Source organism: Pomacea canaliculata, linkage group LG2 (genome assembly GCF_003073045.1).
Source record: "Pomacea canaliculata isolate SZHN2017 linkage group LG2, ASM307304v1, whole genome shotgun sequence".
Taxonomy (NCBI): domain Eukaryota; kingdom Metazoa; phylum Mollusca; class Gastropoda; order Architaenioglossa; family Ampullariidae; genus Pomacea; species Pomacea canaliculata.
The window spans coordinates 31,762,535-31,782,681 of NC_037591.1; the positions used below are offsets into that span (position 1 = coordinate 31,762,535).

A 20,147-nucleotide genomic window follows, 5' to 3' on the forward strand; every position below is an offset into this window, starting at 1 on the left:
CTTGTGTAGCGCCGATGAAGAAGAGCTGGTCCGGTGTGTACGGCAGTGTCGGGTACTTGTCTTCTTCTCGGCCTCTCTCCTTGATAACACTGCGATATGCCTGAACAGATATTGGTAATGACAGACACATTGAACAAGAAGGGGCTTCTTTATCTTTGGAGCAAACCAGGTTTGTTATTATCTCCCTGCTGTCACAGCCCACAATCTGACATACGTGTTCTTTCACAACACAAACACAATCATTTTGTATGGGCTTCACCTCCCTGCACAACACACAAAACTATATTCGAAGAAGGCAAAGAAATTGAAACAGTAAACTCTTATCAATAAATATAAATCCTAATACCCTGAACAATGTTAATAACAGTTAATAATTGTTTGGGATTAATAAGTTAAACCTTAGGGCAATTTCAATCACTAACTCAGATTACCAGTCCTCTCGTATTTTCTTGCAATACCATTTTCATGAAAAATACCATCGCTCGGAAGGGGAATTGGTGTTTTACATACCAAGTGCTGTACCACGTCAAAGCAATCAACTCTGTAACTAATTGGCACATTCAGAGAAAGAACATCGTGCTCGAGACGAGATCTGAACCCAGGGGAGACAATCTTCACCGTATTGGTGACAGGCGCTGACCGATGCGCCATCGGACCTCCTCATCACTCGGGTCTGGACTTAACAAAGAGTATAGGCGCTCTTACAGAAGAGAAGTAGGTCCCTCATAGACTAGAAGCTCTGACTAGGTTATAGCATGAACTTGTATTCTGGACTGCTTGTAGACGATTTTTTTCCAGTTAACTACCTAACCGAGGTTGGTGTACACAAAGCTTTCGGTTTTGTCATAGTCATTGTTTAGGCTCGCCGAGACTAAAAACAGAGAACTTTGCAAGACGCTAAGCGTTGGCCTCGGTAGACAGCAGCTCACCTAGACACGTCCGTGGTTACATGTACTCTTTCGTCCACTCTGTCCCAACTGAAGAATTCGACCCCGGGGTGGCGGTCTCCGTTTTTTTAAAAAAGGTCCTGAAATCTATATCCGCTTCAAGGGCTGTTTACTCATTTGTCAGAGACTGACGGTAGAGGGGCAACATATGTCAATGTTACTGAAATTTCTGCTTTGCGATCATGTGGGTATTCTCCTGACAATTTGTTCTGCGTTTGTAATGATTGATATGTTCTAGTCACATGACCTGTCACACCATCATCTTGGTCTAAGAATGTCGTCCGACAGAAGAATGACTGGCATTCCCATAAGGAACCACAGGAAGCTGGTTTTGTTGTGTTTTTGTGTTTGTAATGCTTGGCTGGAGCAACGCAACAGAAGATCTGACACCATCATGTACAAACCACGAACCCATCCTTCTCGGACATGGTTTGCGTTGGGGTTTTTCTGTCTTGGTTAAATTTTTTGATGTGCCCTTCTGTTCCTTTGCTGAGATATATTGGACTGTATCCGTACGTATATTATGTCTGTCTTACCTTGTATATTAGACTTTTTGTTGTACAGCGTAATGAGCTTTGTGCGAAGTGGGTAGAGGAGCTATATAAATTCTATTATATTGCCCCCGACAGGGCTAATCAGTGTGTCGTCTATGAACCTCAAGAGGAGGCTGTTTGTTTTACATAGATTCATAAGGGCTGGAGTTCAATTCCTGAAATAAAAACTTCTCAACTGGTTGCGCGGTGTAGGCTCTGTGGAAGGTCACGTACTTGAAAAGCAGTTATAAAGTATAGATAAAAAAGTTCATAAGGGTTAGCTTAATAAGATCACATCCACAAAACAGAGAATGCCAATCAAAGTTAATTACTTACTTATGTAATATATTTATGTTGTTCGTGTAAGCTAATTGACAATGAGTATAGATTACCTTGAAAGCTACTTTCAATCCAGAGATGTCAGCAACGTTTTCATCTAAAGTCAGCAACCCGTCGACCTGCACGTGGACAAGTGAAAGCAATGCATACACATTTTCCACTTATAACATGATGTGTCTTAACCATATCACAGTTTGACAAAAAAAAAAAAAAAATAAAAAAAAATAAATAAAAGTTTTAGTTCTAAGCCATACCAGTGAATCATCATTACATTACTTTGATGTCAAATCTTTCAGCCATTCAAGCTACCGTTGACCGTCACACAGACGACGCATGCCCAAGTTCCCACATATACCATGATGGGTCTACGTAACCATGTCAGTGCAAAAAAAAGGCTTTTGGTTCTAAAAGACATCGGTTAGTCATTATCATACGGATCTCAGTTTAAAGATATCAGATATTCAAACTACCTTCTTTCCTTGTCGTCCACTTCTCTTTCTCTCCTATCTTCAAATTCCATTTCTCTCTACTTTCTCTCTCCTTTCACTTCTTCTAAATTTCTCTTCCTTCCTTCCCCGTATCTTCATTTTGTCTTTTCCACTTTCATCTCTCTTCTCCTCTCACTCACCAATTATAGATATATCGATTATTCACCATTGCACGTAAACAGTCGAGTTAAAAGACGATCGGTCTTACGCATGCAGGACATTACAGACTACCATCATTCATTTCTTGTCCAGTTCAAACCACACAAAAGACTTACATGTAAATTGACCACCTTGTCTACAAAATTATTATACTGATCAACCAGGCACTGAGTGCGGTTTTGGAGAATCTTCTGGTCTTTTTGTCGCCACCACTTTCGAAGGCTACCATTCTCATCACGGTTAGCACCTGAAGACGCGAAGATTAACAACTATAGCAGGGAGTCCGCAATTCTTATAATTACAGATAAAACCAGTTGTTCAACATAGCAGTCAATAAATCATTACTGTAAAGAAAAATCTAGCGCACAAAAATGAAGCGCTTAAAAGTACGAAACTAACGAAATAAGAAAATTTATGAAGATGTTTTTACAGCTTAAAAAAATTCTCTCAGTAATCTAAATATACTAATATAAAAATATGTAATCTAAAAGCCAGATAGTACCTGCACCCTGGATAACATGAGTGATCTCGTGGGCAATGACCGTTCCAATGGCACCGTAGAGGAGAGCGCTGCAATAGTTTGCCTTCAAGTAATGTGACCAAAGACAATTGATATCACGTTGATGAAGTCCGTGTGTATATTACTAACCCGTTGTTTTCAAAGATAAATGTAATCATCTTTACAACTCACAAACGCACAACCAGAAGTTTGGATCAATGTTGTCCATCATGAAAAGATTAAGAGTGCCTAGTGGCTATGCGGGGAGTTAACCTAAGTGGCTCACCCTATCTAGGATACGACATGTGGTAAGTAAAGCCCTGCCATCGCCTTAGACTGAATTTACCCTCCCTGATAAATCAGTACCTGTTCCCGCTCGACAGCTGCTGTGTGTTTAATACATTTGTATTAATTTTTATAATGAAGTTTCATTCAAAATATTCTTTGCCAGAGTATGCATGAAAAACCAGTGTGGTTAAGAATATTTCTTTGAATATTACTTACTCCGAAAATCTTTTTGAATAGAAGGGAAGCAAGAGAATTCCAGCAGGAACTACTGCAATGTAAAAATATTGAAATATTCACTCCAACACAATACACTTTTTATTAATACATATTGTAATTACTTTATTGACAAAGGGAAATTTCTTGACTCAGAAGTTACAATACACTAAAAAAAAAAAACACTACATAAGGAAAGTGACACTTCTTTACGAGAAAACTACAAAGGCACATATTTTTGTTTTGTCCACACCATACTACATTACTGGAAAAATACATCCCTCCCAAATTTTGGCGCTTTCCCTTGTCTCACCCATTTCGTTGACCTTTGGGTTGTAGTAAGCGTTAACAGTAGCTGTTGTCATAAGCCATCTGAAATTCAAGTAGTGAATGCCAGAATCAATGTTCAATAAATGCTGAAATTTGGCAACAAGCTCTAGCGACAGTCTCATTAATACCTTTACATTAATTTAGACAAGTCGCACAACAAAACCAACTTTCTGTGGCTCTGAATGAGAATACCATCTTTCTTTTGTCAGATGGCATTTTTAAACCAAGATGTCGATGAGACGTGTGCAGATCGGAAAGTCATTTGACTAGAACAAATCATAACTTTTGTTACTAAAACATGTCATTGCCGTTTTCCTTCTATCGTTTAAGACTTACTCAGTTCTGTCCACCTGCTTTCGTAGTTTATTCATCATCAAGAGTTTTCTTTTTAGCGCTATATCAAGGTTAGTTCCGAAGAAGTCGTCTTTGTCCACAGAGTACTGGAAAATATATACGATAAGGCAAACAAACGAGGACAATTTTGAATAAATAATTAAATGAATGAGTAAACGAATCAACGAATGGATGAGTACGCGGAAAAAAAAATATAGCGGCATTTTCAACGAATGAATTCCAAGTGAATAAAATTATTTCCGATGCTTAAAAAATAGACTCGGAGTTTCACAAATGTTAATCGACTAAAAGTAGAAATAAGCTTCCAAACACAAAACTCAGGATGTAAATAAATCCGTTTTATAAGTGTATGTGTTTGCGCATGCGTGTCAGTGTGAACAAGTGGAAGAGTGAGCGAGAAGGTTACCATGTCACTTTTGGCATTGAGAGCCTTGTCATCAAGGACAAACTCCGGATAGCCGATCTTGCGAACTATGGAGTTCAACTGTGAAAATAAGTAACGACTGGTTTTAATCCACCACAGATCATGATATATAGAGTAATTCACTGCGAAGTGAAGAAGATATAGACTGATTAATTTGTCATTAAGCAAATATCTATGGGCAAAGCCGAGGGCGCATAATTATGAGCCTTATATGCCCATCTATTCGATGGATAGGGTCAAAATGAAATTGAAAATGATCTCGGCATTAAGGCGTGGTGAAGCAAAAACTTCAATTCTAATTAGTGTAGGTTCTAACCTTTTTCAAAGCTGCTGTCTTCGTAGCTTGTGACAGCCAGCTATTCTTCAGCATCTTCTTGAAAGTCTTCAGCAAACTTTCAGTAATATTTTCTACCTGTAGAACATACAATCTCAATGGGAAGCTTCAGTATCTTGTTTACATTATATAATACAATGGACATACAGCCCTGGACTCAGTCATACTGAACACATACATGGCACACCTTTGCTTCACAAATTTACTTCACATCAGGTTACATACCTTTAGTTTCTCATGTGGCGATGACATTTTGTTCACGTACATTCTGTCCACAGCGAAAGAGAAAAAAGCCGTAGTTTGCTGTACGCATTGGTTTTCAACATCCATGGGTCCATATAGGAGCTGAGGATGAAGTAAACTGATACAGAGGGATGGATCATTAACAAAGGTAAGCAAAAAGCCAGTTGGTTTGATCAATTGCAGCCGAGGATGAAGGAGTGGAGACAATGGTTATTTAGTTGGCCCAGCTTTTAAAATGGTATGTGACTACGTTGTGGAAAGTAAGCGAGGGAGAGGAAGTAGGCATTTCCTTCATAAACGCTGGCCCGAAAAAAATTTACGGCCTTTACCAATTCAATAGAGGGAAACGAGCAAAAAATCGTGATCTTCCGTTACCTTTATTTAAACAAGGCGTGTTTTGCAACCAGGTTTAATTCAGTGGACTCTGTTAAGCTCTTCAACATGTAGGGCAGAAACACCTTTTCACACACCCGCCTGCCTTTAGTCAGCTTTTCTCAACTTGCGCCAAGTTTGATTAACTGTTTTCATCCCCCAACATCAGTTGTCTTCGATCTTCTCCTGTTCCTTTTACCGCCAGGTGCCCAGAAAATGGGTGTTTTCATGAAGGAGCTACCTTTTCCCAAAACATTACCTATTCATCCATACCTTTTAACAATTACAACCGCAGCCACTTATCTCTAATTTGAGGATGTTAGATGGTCTTTATTGGTTATACTCTATATCCGCCTGTCTCAAGAAGTGAAAGTCTTTTGATGTGCGCTTAGAATGTCTGCCAATATTTGACATCTCTGCTATATGCAGCACCGTGACTTTCGGTCTAGTTTGCTAAGCTAGGAACATTGAAAAGTAGAACAAGAACAAATTGTTTAAAAAGCAAGAGGGGTATTTGGGGAGGGGAGGGGGCAATGTATGAGAGGCTTCTGATCCGCATGTTGACTGCAGTTTTAGCCCATGACTCGCACTCGCTCCAGCAGGAACTTGTCATCAGACGCATAAAAGAGGTGGTAGGCTTAGAGTTCCTAGAGCTAGAAACACAAATTATCTGCATTCATTTATCCAAGCTGCAATCTAGATATACAATCCACGCCTAGATAAGACACGCGTACGAATGCAGATGGCCATACTACTTGCCACCCCCTCACTTTCCTAAGTGTTCACACATATATTCATGTTATACTGTTTTCCTATATTTTTAATAATTGTGAGATAGACTTTAAGTGCCAGCATAAATATATTGGATGCAGTTAGTGTTATTTGGTTTATTTTATTTTATTTTATTCTATTTTATTTGTAAAGTTATGTTTTCTTGTTACCGTTGACATACACAGCAATTTCCCAACAATTATTGATAAGAATACTTTGTATTTCGTGGGCAGTATTCACTTTTCATTCTTAGCAGGCTAATATTCTGGAATGCTTCTGTCTTTATAAAGCATTCTTAGCACTTGTCCACTCTTACCTCTCTCTCTCTCTGTTGTTCTTTGTGTGTGTGTTGCTGTGAGTTCCGAGTAATTTAACTGTTTCTTCTTCATGACACTAATTTTGCTGTCTCTTATATATTCAACAACGTTGTCAAGTCCCTTCAATAATCAACTATTTCCTTTTTCTACTGTTTATAGTGAACGATTAACTCGAGGGGTTTGATTAGCACTCCAGCTGTTCTATTCATTTCTCTGTCACAAATGTCATTCATAACGTTTTGAAGAGTTCGAAGTATGTGTTTCAGTGGAACAGTATATTCAATCTCTACTTTACTGTATTTTAATTTTTGTAGATTAGGCTACTGGTTTTTTCTTTTAATTTTCTGGGGTTTTCTTTTTTTCTTTTTCTTTTTTTTTTGTTTTTGTTTTTTTTTTTTTTTTTGTTAGCTTTTAGCTAGTTTTATGACACCAAACATCTGCTTTTTTCTCATGTTTTCTACCAGTGGTCCATTTCATTCATCATTCATAGTAGGTTTCTCTACCACAGTGTGAATGTTTGTAATTTTTTGGATTTCAACATGTGGAAACAGGTTGTCTTTAATTATTCATTGTATTGTGTTGCAGAGCTTATCTAGCGTTTTTTTTAAAAGTAAGTTGCTTCCGTCAGATTGTTATTTCTGTCACTAATAGAGTTTTATTATAAAATTCAAGTCTGCCTTTACACACATTGACGAAAAATTGTGTTGTTACTTCTTTCATCGCATAGACTACTGTTACAGGGCAGTGTGTTTGTCCCTGGATAAACCTCTAATCGTGGGTAAATGATTATTATATCTTCTTTGCTTCTACTCTAAAGCCTGTTTGACGTGAGTACTCCTATCAGAAGCACTTGTCTCCCATTTGCAAATTATTAAGATTCTCAAGATTCCTATCTACTTTAAGATAATGATTATTTAAGGAGTATAAACTGGTGGACAAGGACAACGTTATGCAACTTATCAAGATGCCAGGAAAAGAAGAAATGTAAGTTTCTAGAATACAAGTTTCTTCTTCCTCCTTCCTATTTTCGTTTTCTTAATCATCTTGACCAAACCAGTCAGCCAGTCAAACAAGAGAAGTAGGATGACAAGTTATCTCACCTCTTTGAGAGCTGGGTCGAGGAGGCGGAAAAGCATTTGCACTACACGCCACATGCCGTAGTTCAGCAACGTCCTGTCAGACGGATGGAGGAAACAGTTTTGCATGATAAGTATTGCAGGGTGTCCACAAACATACACTAAGCTTTTATAAGCTGCAAATCTCTACCTTTTGCGTAAGAGAATTAAGCAAAGTGCAACTTTGAAAGTAAATTTAAAATATTTGCCATAATCATCAATACCCAGGTTTCAGAAACTGTAGTCATGTTCCCGTTCTATCTTGCTTTGCACCGTTTTCACATTCTATGATGGATAATTGAACTCCACAATACATTTTCAAGAAAAAGAGGAAGAATGCAGGGCAGCCTGAGAGCAAAGATTTACAGTAATCAAGCATTTATCGAATAAATGCACAGACAAGAATGCTGGCAATGTGTAGAACATGGCGGATGGCACTGATCTTTAGTAGTTTATAATTGGCAGCCTGGCAGATGACAGTTATTTGTCTGTTAAGGGTCGTGTCAGCAGCGACCATTTCAAATGAATGACTCAAAGATGATGCGAGATGAACCAAACGACAGTAGAAAGACGAATACAGCCTCCTATAGGAGATGGAGTAGCAGCCGATGGGGTTAAGCAGTACAGTTGCGTGTCGTCAGCATCTGACAGGTGAGAAACATTAGTTATTTCGGTAGACTTTGCGCTAGAGATACGATATGTTCGTTTTTTTCTTATGAAGCTGATTTATATATAATAAACTTTGCTAATAAGAGAAAGTAAGGAACAGCATACCTAGTCGGCGTTTCATCGACCAAGTTGAAAAGGTTTTCATAATACTGTAAACTATCAATGGCTACCACCTCGTCCATTGTGATGTTATAATCCTCTCCTGTCTTGCTGAACTGATTCCGTAAAAACCTCAACCAGTCAAACTGCAACAGAAATCGTGTAGCTAAGAGGCCGTAGTTAAGAACAGTTTTTAAAAAAAATGAATACAGGCGACAAACGATGATACAGGAGACAGAAACAAACTAATTAAGCACACACGCACGCACGCACAAAAGCAATAATAATGGATATTTACTGCAGTCACTCGGTGTATAATTGCGGACTCAACACCAACAAACAAAGGGAACAATACAAGACTACAAGATTTAGCAAACGGTTTCTATGCTACCTGTGGAAACCTGTCAGTCAAGTTCGCCACCGTCATTTTTTTGTAAACCTTGAATCTGTCCTTTTGTTCCTCTGGTGGAACAGTGGCCTAAAGATTTGAAGTAGAAAGATATGTCACCATCATTAAATAATGTATTTGTAAAATGAAAGATGTCAATTTTAATGTTCTTATACTTAAGTCTTGGACATATAACGTTCCAAAACAGACAAATAATGGACAGAAAGAGACTTACAAACCACCAGAGCTACAATCAAGTTCTCTATTTTAACATTAAGATTATAAATCTGATATATATTGTGTGTTAAAACTCCTCGCTTGTCCATATGTCTCGCTAAAATTACTCATGATTTGCAGCATTTACTTACAACAATTACTACCCTAATTAATAAATGACATAACCCAGTTTTTGTAAGATATTTATTTTTGAAGACCGAAATCAGGCAAAATCGACAGCATAAATACTGGACTAGACATTAGGACACTTACTTCTGCTAGTTTTATCTCAAAGTCAACCACGTCTTCGGCGTCTTGAGCAGCAGTAATCGGATCTGCACCCAGCAGTGTATGAGTCAACTGATACATGGCTTCCAAGTTTTTCAGCGAAATCGAAGTTCTTTTTCCGAAATAACTATTTCGATTTCCCAAAGCCAGGTTAGTTTGAAGGAACTGAAACATACAGTGAACTGTGCGCAAAATAATAAACTGCATAAATAATAAATATTCACACATTACTGAAAACAGGGAAGATGCAGCTTTTATTGTTTTTGTTGTTGTTGTTGTTGTTGTTGTTGGGTTTTTTGGTGGTGAGAAATGGTAGGCTTTATTTATCATAAAAATAAAGTATGTGGTTGCACAGGGTTTGTAGAAGGTGGAATTCAAATTCTACCACCTTAACATACTTGCTAACGATATTCATTTCTGCAGCTTATTCTCTGGGAAATTTTTATCAAACTTGAGCGGTTCTTGAATAAGCTTGTGATCCACAATCAAGGGTTAGTACCAGCAGAGATCAGAGTTGCCATACCCCGACAAAACACTCCAAAAGAATCAAACAAAATAACTAAGATAGCCTTGCCAACAAGTTACTTTACGTTGAAAAAAAGCAATAATTTTAGAAGAAAATTACACCACAACAAAATAAAGAAAAAATAGGAAATTGGAAAAAAGACAAAAGAAAAGGAGAAGAATATAAGCAGCTGTAGACTAGTTTCTGCTACTTTGTTAAAGAAGCAGCCGTGCAGTCATCTATTCATCTATTTCACCTGATAACAAAAGCAGCTGAGAATAAATCTACTTACCACGATAATGTTCTTGTCTGACTGCAGCTCGTCCGGACCGACCACAAAATTGACGAATAAACCGAAACTAGCGCGACCCAGATTGGCGAAGTACTCAACGATGTCTGAGAACGTCATACACGTGTCTGTCCACAATGGTTGAAGTGTCGGATGGATGGTGTCGCGGGCAAGGAAGTCGACTAACGGCTCAATTCCACGATTGCTCAAGGTGTCTGTAATTAAATTATCCATTAGAATCGTTAGAGCTGCGCCATTCTTAATGGAAACAATTTCTTTCCCTGCTAATGTTATCTTTAAAGAACAATTTTGTGGCTAGGTTAATTAAAAGCCTGCAAACAAATGTCAGTAATACTACCAGTTTTGCTGCCTATACAACCAACAATGTATTGTATTTCTAGCAGAGATTGCGCTGTTAATGAAGAAGGAAGCAGACAAAGTAACAGCCAGTTTCTGTACCTACCCACGTCAATGCAGGACCGGAAGTAAGCACGAGCCTGCTGGACAGCTTCTGGGGCTTTGCTGTCATTGACGTGAAGAAGTCCTGCAGAAAAATTGAGATATAACGTCTTATCAGTCTGTTTATCTTATTTTGTATTATTTACATGTTTGTCAGTTTACATCGTATTCACTACCTACTTAATTTTACACTACAACACAGACTTACTATGCTTCTTTGTTGAGAATATTGAAATGCAAGACAAGTTTAATAGTTCGGTTTTTAATTAAACTAAAATATAAAGATAAGATACAGACAAGGTGACCGTACCTATATTGTTGACAAATATATTTTTCCAGATTATTTTTTAATCTTACTTCTGATAATATCGTTGAGTGCGAAATAAGCGTTAGCATAATTTTCATAGCTATTGGAATCTTCGACGATAGGATACTGCTTAATCCAGCCTCCGCATGTAAACTGGTAGAAGTCCTTGCAAGGATCCAATCTGGCATCAATGGTTTTGGTGATGTATTCAGCTGTTGATGTTAAAACATGAAAAAGTACAAAAACGTTTGTAGACGCCTTTTCTTGTTTGAATTTCTCATCTTTTCCCGCTCACTGATGCTTAAGAGTGACCGAGATATAAAGAGAGAAAGATACAAAGAGAAAGAGCATGATTATGTCATACTATAGCAAATCAGTTTCATTGAAACACCTTACCTGATAATACACAATCCAACGTTTGGCAAACACCTTGCAGAGCCTTACCTGGAACAATAACAGTCATTTGTCATTCAATCTTTCTGGTGTGGATACATTAAAAAAAATAATCTTATCAGCATATTGATAGAATATTATTTTTTCACGCGCGCACACGCATACACATACATATATATATTACAGCAGACAGACACAACTACTAACTCATGTCGCCACCAGCCTTCGTGTAGGACTTTAAGTAAGCAATATCCCGCTGAACCACTTCTAGAGGTACCTTGTTGCGGACAATACTCAGGTCTGCAGACACATTTAAGACATGATTAAATAATCTTTATCCCATGACGGTTAAACGGAAACATTTGTAAAGGTCTAGAGGCTGAATACATTCCTTCTAATGACGTCCCACCTTGTACACAAATACACTTAAATAACTTTTAGTTCTCCAATTAGCTAAGGGTCTGAACGGAGTAAACGTATCGAACTACAAGCCCGATGTCTGTGTTGCTGACCTCAGAGCATGGTGACGGTTGATAGCGAGATGATTCAAGATTCTTTATTAATCTGTCAGCCTCAAAGGGATATTGAGCAGGGCTTCTGCTAAGGCTAAATTCTTTGGGGTCCCAAGGACCTCTTCAGATTTTTAAGGGGTCCCTGTTCTTCGCCCAAATTTGAAGGGGACCCCATTGACGAGAATTAAAGGGGTCCTCCGAACTTTTAATGCGTACTGTACGCAATTTTTGCGTAAGCAGAATCCCTGTTGAGATATTAAATAAATAAATATCTCAATATACACATATTTACACACATTTATTTCTTTATATACAATATCTCTCTGCCCATATACGTCCTTGTGCTTTATAGACAGCAAACTATTTTTGGTTTTGAGCATTATCTCCCTTACAAATTTTGTTTTTTGGTTTTTAGTAAAATGAATATGGGTCTTGGAGATTATTTTAAGAGAATAGTTTAGGGGAGAGCTATAACTTGTTTGATATGGTAACGAGGCCTTAGGGTGAAACGGAAGGTTATGTGCTCATGTGGTTTGTTTTGAAAGGAATGTATTAAGTTCACGTTTATTGGACATATTTGTCGCTGATATGCTTTTCTCCAAGAGTAGTGCTTTTGTTACATCAATGAGAGGTTGACAGGGAAATGAGTGATGTTTTGTTATTTTTATTTTTATTTTTTTTGTGCTTTGTTTTTTTCGTGGGAAGTTAAATGTAACCCTTTTCATGAACATTTTAGAAGCTTGGATGTACTTAGACATCATGTGATAAATAAAAAAGTGGTAAAAAAGTTATTATTTTAATACTATCTTAGAATCATTAGGTAGACTCTATATTGTCCTTTACTAGAGACATGATTGTCAGTTAAAAGTACATTCACTCTTTGATTTCACTAAATACGATTTACTTCTTAGTAGATGTAGGATTTAGAAAAATGCTAAGCAGCCGCAACGTCAAAATAATTTTAATAACAATGAAAGGATAAGAAAAAAATGATTATTGACAAACATATGTTCCTCTACTTCTCTGTCTGACCTTCGAGCGCCTGTTGGATCTCATGACTGATAAAAGTGGAACTGTGAAGGTCGTTTGCAGCACCAGTTATCGGGTGTTGTGCCACCCAGTGTCGACAGGTGAGCTTGTTGCAGTATTGGTAAGGATCCACACTGGAGTTATTGTTGTTGGCTGCTGAAAAATCAAAGAGGGAAAGGTCTTGCACGAAAAACATCATCATCATCATCATCATCATCATCATCATCATCATCATCATCCAACTGGAACTAGCCGTAGGGCTGACCCGCCTGTATCAGTTGTCGGAGTGGGCATTTTAATGAGAAGTAGCAGGGCGAATACATGCCATCACCAACCGATTTTATACACCTGTTAGAAGGTTTCTCAGTGGGCAGTCCATTCAGCGTTTGCGTTCTTCAAACAGTTCTTTCATTGGCGTTGTCAACCTTTAACGTACCTCTGGAGAACTGTCTTTCGTAAAGGTATCATCACTGGCTTTACCACTGACTCTACAAACAACTCACGTTAATCGAGATACTTAAACATGTGGCCGACATCTTGAGGAGAAAAAAACTATACCTGGAATAGTCAACGTTGTGTACCATGTACTCTTATATATCATGAGCAATGACATGTCATACTGATACGTCTTGCCAGTTTACAAACTGACAGATTGATTTATGTACGATTTATGTACACATATACTGCGTTCCTCAGACGAATGCATCCACTCCACCCTCTTTCCTTCATCCTCAATCTCTCACTCACGGAAGATTGGTACGGACAAGGGTTATTACCCCTGATTGTGTTATGGAGAGCATGAGTTGTCACCCTTGGTTGCATGAATGGAGAGGAATGGCAGTTATGTAACAGAGTTAGTAAGCCAAAGTGTTCACATAAGTAACGGCTCTTTTTAGTGAATTGAGTTTTCGTATTCCCAAATAATATGTCTAAGGAGTGAGACGCAGAGAAGACTTGCTGTGTGTTGGAATGAATGTAACTGCCGAGCCAAGGAATTACGAAGGGGGTAAGTTAGAGCTGAGAGGGGAGCACCCTGTCTACGGACTATAACTTCCAAGGAAACCTGAGTGTTTGCACCATACCCCTATAGTGGACGCGCCCTCATCTGCAGAAGAATATTAATGATCTTCAGCTATCGGCCGTCTATATATATATTAGCCACACAAGCTGGCTGGAACACGGAAGACTTGGAGTCGTCTTCCCAAGTAACAGCCTGGGCAGGAACAGCCTGCGCCGCGGAGTAACGACGTGACGACATCGTCAAAATAGCGAGACACTGCCCTCGGCCACTAGTGGTGGATTAATGGGGGTACCCGAATATGGAGATAATTCTTGGTGTGTGTGTGTTGTTGTGGAGCGGATAGTACTGAAAGTAAGTGTTACTTTACTTTTTCTGCTGCCTATTGGAAACACTCCTCGAGGAACTCAGTCTGAGAAAATCTCTTTAAGCATTGTATGACTTTGCTCCGTTTAGATAGGTTTCTAGTATATTTAAGGTTTGATCTGTGGAAAATTGCTGTTGCCTGTCGGTCCAAAGCCTATCAATAAAACAAATGAGAAGCCCATAGACAGGTCTTTGTGTTTTGTGGAAAGAAAGAACGCGAGCGGACACAGTGGTACATGAATGTGACACGTACTGGGATAGTGTTAGTGTGACAGATAATAAAGATGCTTAACAGAATAATTGCTGAAACAAGCCTTAATGCATTTTGTTCTAATGTTGATTCATTCTATTATGTACAGCCCTAGTCCTTGCCGAATTTATCTCTGCTTCGTCGTGTCACAAGATATTTCAAGTTTTGCTTTGGAACTTCACTCAAACAGCATTCCTGAATGTATGTGCAGATATGGTAAAAGAAAAGAAAATGAATAAAATACGAAAGAAAAAATACTGAAGTTCGAGGTAGCGCAACGTCCAGCGTCTAGTGTCATTGCCGATAATTACGAGAGAAAAGACGCAAGTTCCTAATGAAATTTTTTTTAAAGTTTGAGGTTTTAAAAATAGATAGGCTTTTAAAAGGTTTGAATTGTTACAAATATTTGTGTATTCTTTTTACAAATTTACCACTTGCCTTTTGTTTCATCAAATAAGAAGACAGCAAACATGACAACAAGAATGATGAGGTACTTTTCTCTTGATGTCTGACTTCTTTTTATCGTGATCCTGCAAAACAAGATAGAAATAATATCTAAAAAACTAAGTTTCGGTCTATAAGCCACGATTTCTTCCACAGCTTTAACCACAGTTTCTAATTATTTTTTTGACGAGCTTCATGTTAAAGTGTTAGCAGTTAGCCTTGTTACAGTGTCAACTGTTCACATTTTTGAATCAAAGCCGCATACAATTAAAACATTGAGATCAGTTGCTGAAGCACATACAGGAACTTGATCAATGCATTGTCAAGACCATAATTACACAAAAATCAAAATAAATTGATGGACATTGATTTAAATATTTGTCATCATTTTTGACGACACTGCCATTGCACTGTGTGTATGCAAATACAACAATCTGGACAAGACCAGAGAGGTGTATTTTGGTTTTCCCTCGGGTATAGCCGTGCCATTAAAGCACACACTAAAGCTATCAAAAACATTTCGTTTGGACATAAAACTTACAAATTTATTTTTAATCTTTAAAAGTTATTACTTATAACTTATTTGAAAAAGCACATATGCTATATTCTATGTGGTGATAGTAATATTGTTTACTGCAATGGCGTGCTTACTCTATTAAAAGCTTCTCTAACATTTTTATTTATAATATGGGCAACATATGGGCATTAAGAAACTTTAGCTTAGAGAGTTCTAAGCATGATTACAGAGATTGTTCAACATAGTTGGACACTATGTAACTTATTCAGTCAATTACTCAAAGACTGAATCATTTATTTATGGACTGTACATTAATCGTGGTAAGCCCATTAATTAAAGTTTCTTGTTATTAAAAAAGAAGAATAACTTACATGGTTTCTCCCAGGTGCACCTTGCCCAGGTTAAAGGCTTCTACTTTGTTACTCATGGAGCCATCGACTGACATCAAATAGTCAGAAGGTGCACTTTCGAGAAGACCCAAGGTGTGTTTTTGTGAAAGGATCGAGCTGACACTGGTTTTATAAGTCAACCTCTCTATTTAGTTTTTGTTAGGTGTGGGGCACTAATTATTGCCTTCTGGTTACATCCCAAGCAGTTTCTTTCAAATTATTTAATATTGTAGGGGCTTTATTTTCAACTAGCCATTATTAAATTATAATGTTATCTGTGTGTTTTATATTTAAGAATTTATCTTATAACTGTGTGCAGAACTGCTGTGGCACGTAGTTTGTTTATGCGTGATTGTTTGTTATTGTGTGTGTCCGTGTGCACACGCGCTCATGTACTGAATAAAAGTCTTTTGTGCACAAAATGATAAAGCAGGGCTTGTGAGAAATACAAAGTCCTGTTGTAAAGGTTGAAACTTTGAGCAGCCAAAGGAGATAAAACACCAGGAGAGAAATTTGAGAGATATTTCTTAGCAACGTTTACAGTCATCTGACAGTTAGTTCCCAGGCTACGTCAGCTCTCGAAGGACTGTCTTCTGTCCAAATCACTGGGTACGAATCTTTGCTAAAAATCAGCTTCGAAATCCGATCCCTCCAATCACCTGTTTGCGAGATTCATTTCTTTAAACGTCAAGGGTTTGACATTGACGACAGGTAAGACAATGAATACACGTCACTGAATTCACTCCTAACTCATCCCTTGTAGCAGGTAGGCTAATGGCGAGAAACCTCAAGCTCAGATTAGGTTCATTGTGTGAGGGAAATGTGGTCAGCCTTCCAAAGAACTGGAATTCAAAGTACTGAAGTTGTGGTGTGTAAAATGCATTCAGATATAGGACTGTTTCAGATAGTGTGTGTTGATATGTTTATAATTTTATTATATATCATTCATATTTTGCATAGTTATTAAGACAAAAAGTTGTAAAGTAAAACTTTGTATGTGATGTTTCTTACTTTCTTTGCAATCTCTTACCTTGACTGTTCCTCGGAGCTTCTCTACCCATACATTCCATGAAGACTACTCCGGTGATCGTCTGATGACCCCAGGCTCTCTGTTGGGAAATGTTGCAGGTCCCCAATTGAAATGACTATGTGAGACATTTAAGTTACACAATTGTGGGTGGAAACATGACACAAATACCCTCTATGAAACATATTAGGTAACATTAGTAAAACTTTGGATTAGTAAATAATTGTTTTTAGTTTGGATCTAGCTTATTAGGAGAAAATTACATGTTGTTAATCTTGTTTACACCATTCCCCCACCCCTCCTTACAAACACAATTACAATTAATTTTTTTTTCGGGAAATTCTTGTCTGTCGACAGTAACATTAGAACATCAAATTACCGATAACATCGACATATGCTACAAACGATCAAAATGTCAACATTCCTATTCTAGTTCTTTGCTATCATTTACACTGGTAAATGGTCACTCTCACAAGTATTAAAAGATGCACGAACTCATATTCACGAAAACAGGACAAAAAACATTAATTAAAAGCATGCACTAAGACGAGCAGAGCGGAGTGGAAGTAGTGAGACTATTTGCATTCAGGTACATGTCCAGGCCGTCAGTTATTTACCTGGACTGTAGTCGGGATAAATTAATGTTTATAATGTTTGTTTTTAGTTGTAGGAACTCTAAACCCATTACATCTACTTCTTTTTATATCTAATGTCAGCTTCCCACAGGACTGGGTTGGCGTCTCTAAAAGTGTCGGCAGTTCAATGATCTAAAGTTGTTTATGCATTGTCTCTGTATCATTCTGTCTTCTCACAACAAACCCTTCTTCATTGGTAACGTTCTTATTCAATTTTTGTCTGTCTTGTTTGACAGTGTACTTACCCCAGCACACTAGACTAAAAGTCATGATCCTGCATAAGATAAAGGTGTAAATATATATATATCACATAAAGCTAAAGTTGTCTCAGAGTAACTTTCTCAACACTATCTACATAAACTTTCCAATCAAGCTTCCATCAACAATTATACTTACAATTCTACTATTTTTCCTTTAGTAAGAATTTTGTTAAAACAAACCCTGTTTTTCCTAAAATGAGCAAAAATTTTTTTCGTTCACTCTACATTCGAGTCATTACACCATGCAACAAAGTAATCCGTCTCTCTCTGTAGTTAAGGTCGTCTTTTGATATATCCAGATTTTTTAGCCTATTGGTCAGTCTTCATTCTTGCGTTTACATTCAAATGCGAACAAAGAAAACAAGCAAAAATGTTTTTAAAAAAAATACGAAAATATTACTTACACCTTTGGCCACCTGGTTAACACACATCGTGTTAAAGAAAAAGGCATTTTTTTAGCAGGACCCGCTGCCTTATAAGTATACACCTTGTGAAGCTTCTCGGCACATCTCTTCATTTGCAGTCTTTTTAATACCTCCACTGCACTATTATCTTCTAGACGATTATCACTCACCCCACTCATCGTGTGGCGCTCTTCTGTAAGATCGTGACAGTCGAAAGGACAGTAGAATGTATTTAGTTTGTCTGCCATTTTATTTTTCTCTGAGGTTTGATCAAAACTACTACCTACCTTGACTTAATGCTTACTATTCAATGTTTATTTCCTTATGTCGCGTGTCATGCTTTCTTCTAGGCCTGCATTTCTCTCAGCGCTTGGGGTCGCTCCTGTATTGGAAAGGTAGCTCTCAGCAGACGACGGATGACGTTTGTTTTCAGGCTATTTTTGTCCGGTGCGCGGGAAAAGGTCAAGGCCTTCTCCCGCTGTCTGTAGCAGCACCTGAAGTCACGGGCTTGCTACATCACGTGACTTCGGCTTGAGTGCTGGTTGCTGCTGGTGGGGTCATGGAGGGGGAAGTTTTGTTATTTTTTCCTGTAGCCTCTTAGTGACCGTTGTTCTTTTATTTATTTCAGGCTTTTTGTGTATGTCCGTTGTGCACGCCCTTGGTGTGTATTTACTGTGTACTTCCTGTGTATACGTGCTATGCGTACGTGCCTTATGTCCTGTCTCCACGCATTTTTTTTTTTTTTTTTCGACGAGCATTCATCTGTGTTATTATCAGCCATTCTACACTTCTTCATTTGTGATGTCTACGTCTACAGGTTCTACGCCTGCATTCAGAAAGGGAACTGTACTGTGAACCATCTCCAGAGACTGTGTGCTCAGCGCCCCATGCTGCTGTTCTTTGTTAAGAATTAAAGACTCAGGGGAAGCTACGATTAACTGACGGTACAGTGCTGCGGTGCGCGTTTTTTTTTTTATACTGCTGTGTTTAAATTTGTGCGCGTTTGCACTTTGTTTTTTATTTTTTTTTGCGGGGTGGAGAGGGTACTACCTGGTTGTTGGTTTGTTTTGTTTGCTTTTGTGAGTACTCGCATGTGTATTTTTTTGTTTTGTTTTTGTTTTATTAGGTATATGTGTGTTTGGGTATATATATATATTTTTGATTACAAGTATTTAGTTAAAAGTGAACTTTCTTTTTTCGTCAAGCTGTAGTACAATGCCAGACACTGCTGTCCTCCCCGTCACCACAGTCTCCTTGTCATCCTGAGATGCACGTACAATATGCTCTGTTCCTAAGAAAAGCAGAGCGAAACAACTGCTTGGAGTCTGTAAAATGTATATTTATAATTACGAAGTTCCTAAAGAAGAAAGGGTATATTAGCAAAGCCTTTTTTTTCAATATTCCATTTTTTGTTTGTGGTTGTGCATTTTAAGAGCACATTCAAAATGTTCACTGTTTAAAAAACCCGATGTAACAAACCAGATACCTTGAAACAGTGGCGTAGAGAATTTGTAGCTCTAATGTGAGCATAGAAACACTGTTCTTGCAATGTATGTGGTAAAACTATTCTTTAACAATTAATACAAATATTTAATAATAAAAGTGGCTAAATTTGAATTATTTTGGCTATCATCTTAATATTTTTTCCAAGAAGCTTTAGCGATTCAGCTACAAACGAATATTTATACCACTACCATCCCAAATAACTAGACCCTTTTCTAGACATGAAACTACCTGGTTATACATAGAGGGTGATGAATTATAGGTTTTGGTAATATTTAACCAACAAACGACGATGTAATATCAATCGTGATTTCTAGACTACTATCAAAATGTGAAGAGAAACTTGATACGACGAGTTCCACTGCCGGTAAGAGACTGCAAACTGGTTCTACCAGACCTCGCACTTGGCCTTGGGATTCATGGGTTTTCTTTCAGTGAGTTGTGTATCGCAGGT

General features: G+C 37.9%; 1 protein-coding gene and 2 long non-coding RNA genes across 4 annotated transcripts in view; 1 reads left to right on the forward strand and 2 right to left on the reverse strand.

Annotated features, from left to right (window-relative positions):
- Window positions 1-12,982, forward strand: part of LOC112557906 — a 28,569-nt gene extending 15,587 nt beyond the window's left edge. Inside the window, exons 2-4 of the long non-coding RNA XR_003098014.1 lie at window positions 5,187-8,377; window positions 10,211-10,391; window positions 12,891-12,982. This is a non-coding gene — a long non-coding RNA (uncharacterized LOC112557906). The remainder of the gene's footprint in view (window positions 1-5,186; window positions 8,378-10,210; window positions 10,392-12,890) is intronic.
- LOC112557898 (neprilysin-4-like) overlaps window positions 1-20,147 on the reverse strand; it is a 48,390-nt gene that overhangs the window by 12,749 nt on the left and 15,494 nt on the right. Inside the window, exons 1-19 of one of the 2 annotated variants that reach the window (XM_025228031.1) lie at window positions 12,884-13,019; window positions 11,343-11,639; window positions 10,997-11,158; window positions 10,644-10,724; window positions 10,184-10,395; window positions 9,372-9,551; window positions 8,886-8,972; window positions 8,501-8,640; window positions 7,712-7,784; window positions 5,134-5,253; window positions 4,891-4,986; window positions 4,557-4,634; window positions 4,133-4,236; window positions 3,780-3,838; window positions 3,470-3,521; window positions 2,969-3,036; window positions 2,583-2,713; window positions 1,873-1,938; window positions 2-100 (exon numbers count right to left, since the gene is read on the reverse strand). In XM_025228031.1, coding sequence (XP_025083816.1) covers window positions 2-100; window positions 1,873-1,938; window positions 2,583-2,713; window positions 2,969-3,036; window positions 3,470-3,521; window positions 3,780-3,838; window positions 4,133-4,236; window positions 4,557-4,634; window positions 4,891-4,986; window positions 5,134-5,253; window positions 7,712-7,784; window positions 8,501-8,640; window positions 8,886-8,972; window positions 9,372-9,551; window positions 10,184-10,395; window positions 10,644-10,724; window positions 10,997-11,158; window positions 11,343-11,409 — 1,875 coding nt within the window. In that variant the 5' untranslated portion in view covers window positions 11,410-11,639; window positions 12,884-13,019. Of the gene's footprint in view, window position 1; window positions 101-1,872; window positions 1,939-2,582; window positions 2,714-2,968; window positions 3,037-3,469; window positions 3,522-3,779; window positions 3,839-4,132; window positions 4,237-4,556; window positions 4,635-4,890; window positions 4,987-5,133; window positions 5,254-7,711; window positions 7,785-8,500; window positions 8,641-8,885; window positions 8,973-9,371; window positions 9,552-10,183; window positions 10,396-10,643; window positions 10,725-10,996; window positions 11,159-11,342; window positions 11,640-12,883; window positions 13,020-20,147 lie in introns of those variants that run through there. The other variant, XM_025228032.1, reaches the window with a different exon arrangement.
- On the reverse strand, window positions 14,955-20,135 carry LOC112557907. Its single transcript, XR_003098015.1, has 3 exons — window positions 18,495-20,135; window positions 16,895-16,973; window positions 14,955-15,044 (listed from the first exon to the last, which is right to left on the reverse strand). It is a non-coding gene; the product is annotated as an uncharacterized LOC112557907 (long non-coding RNA).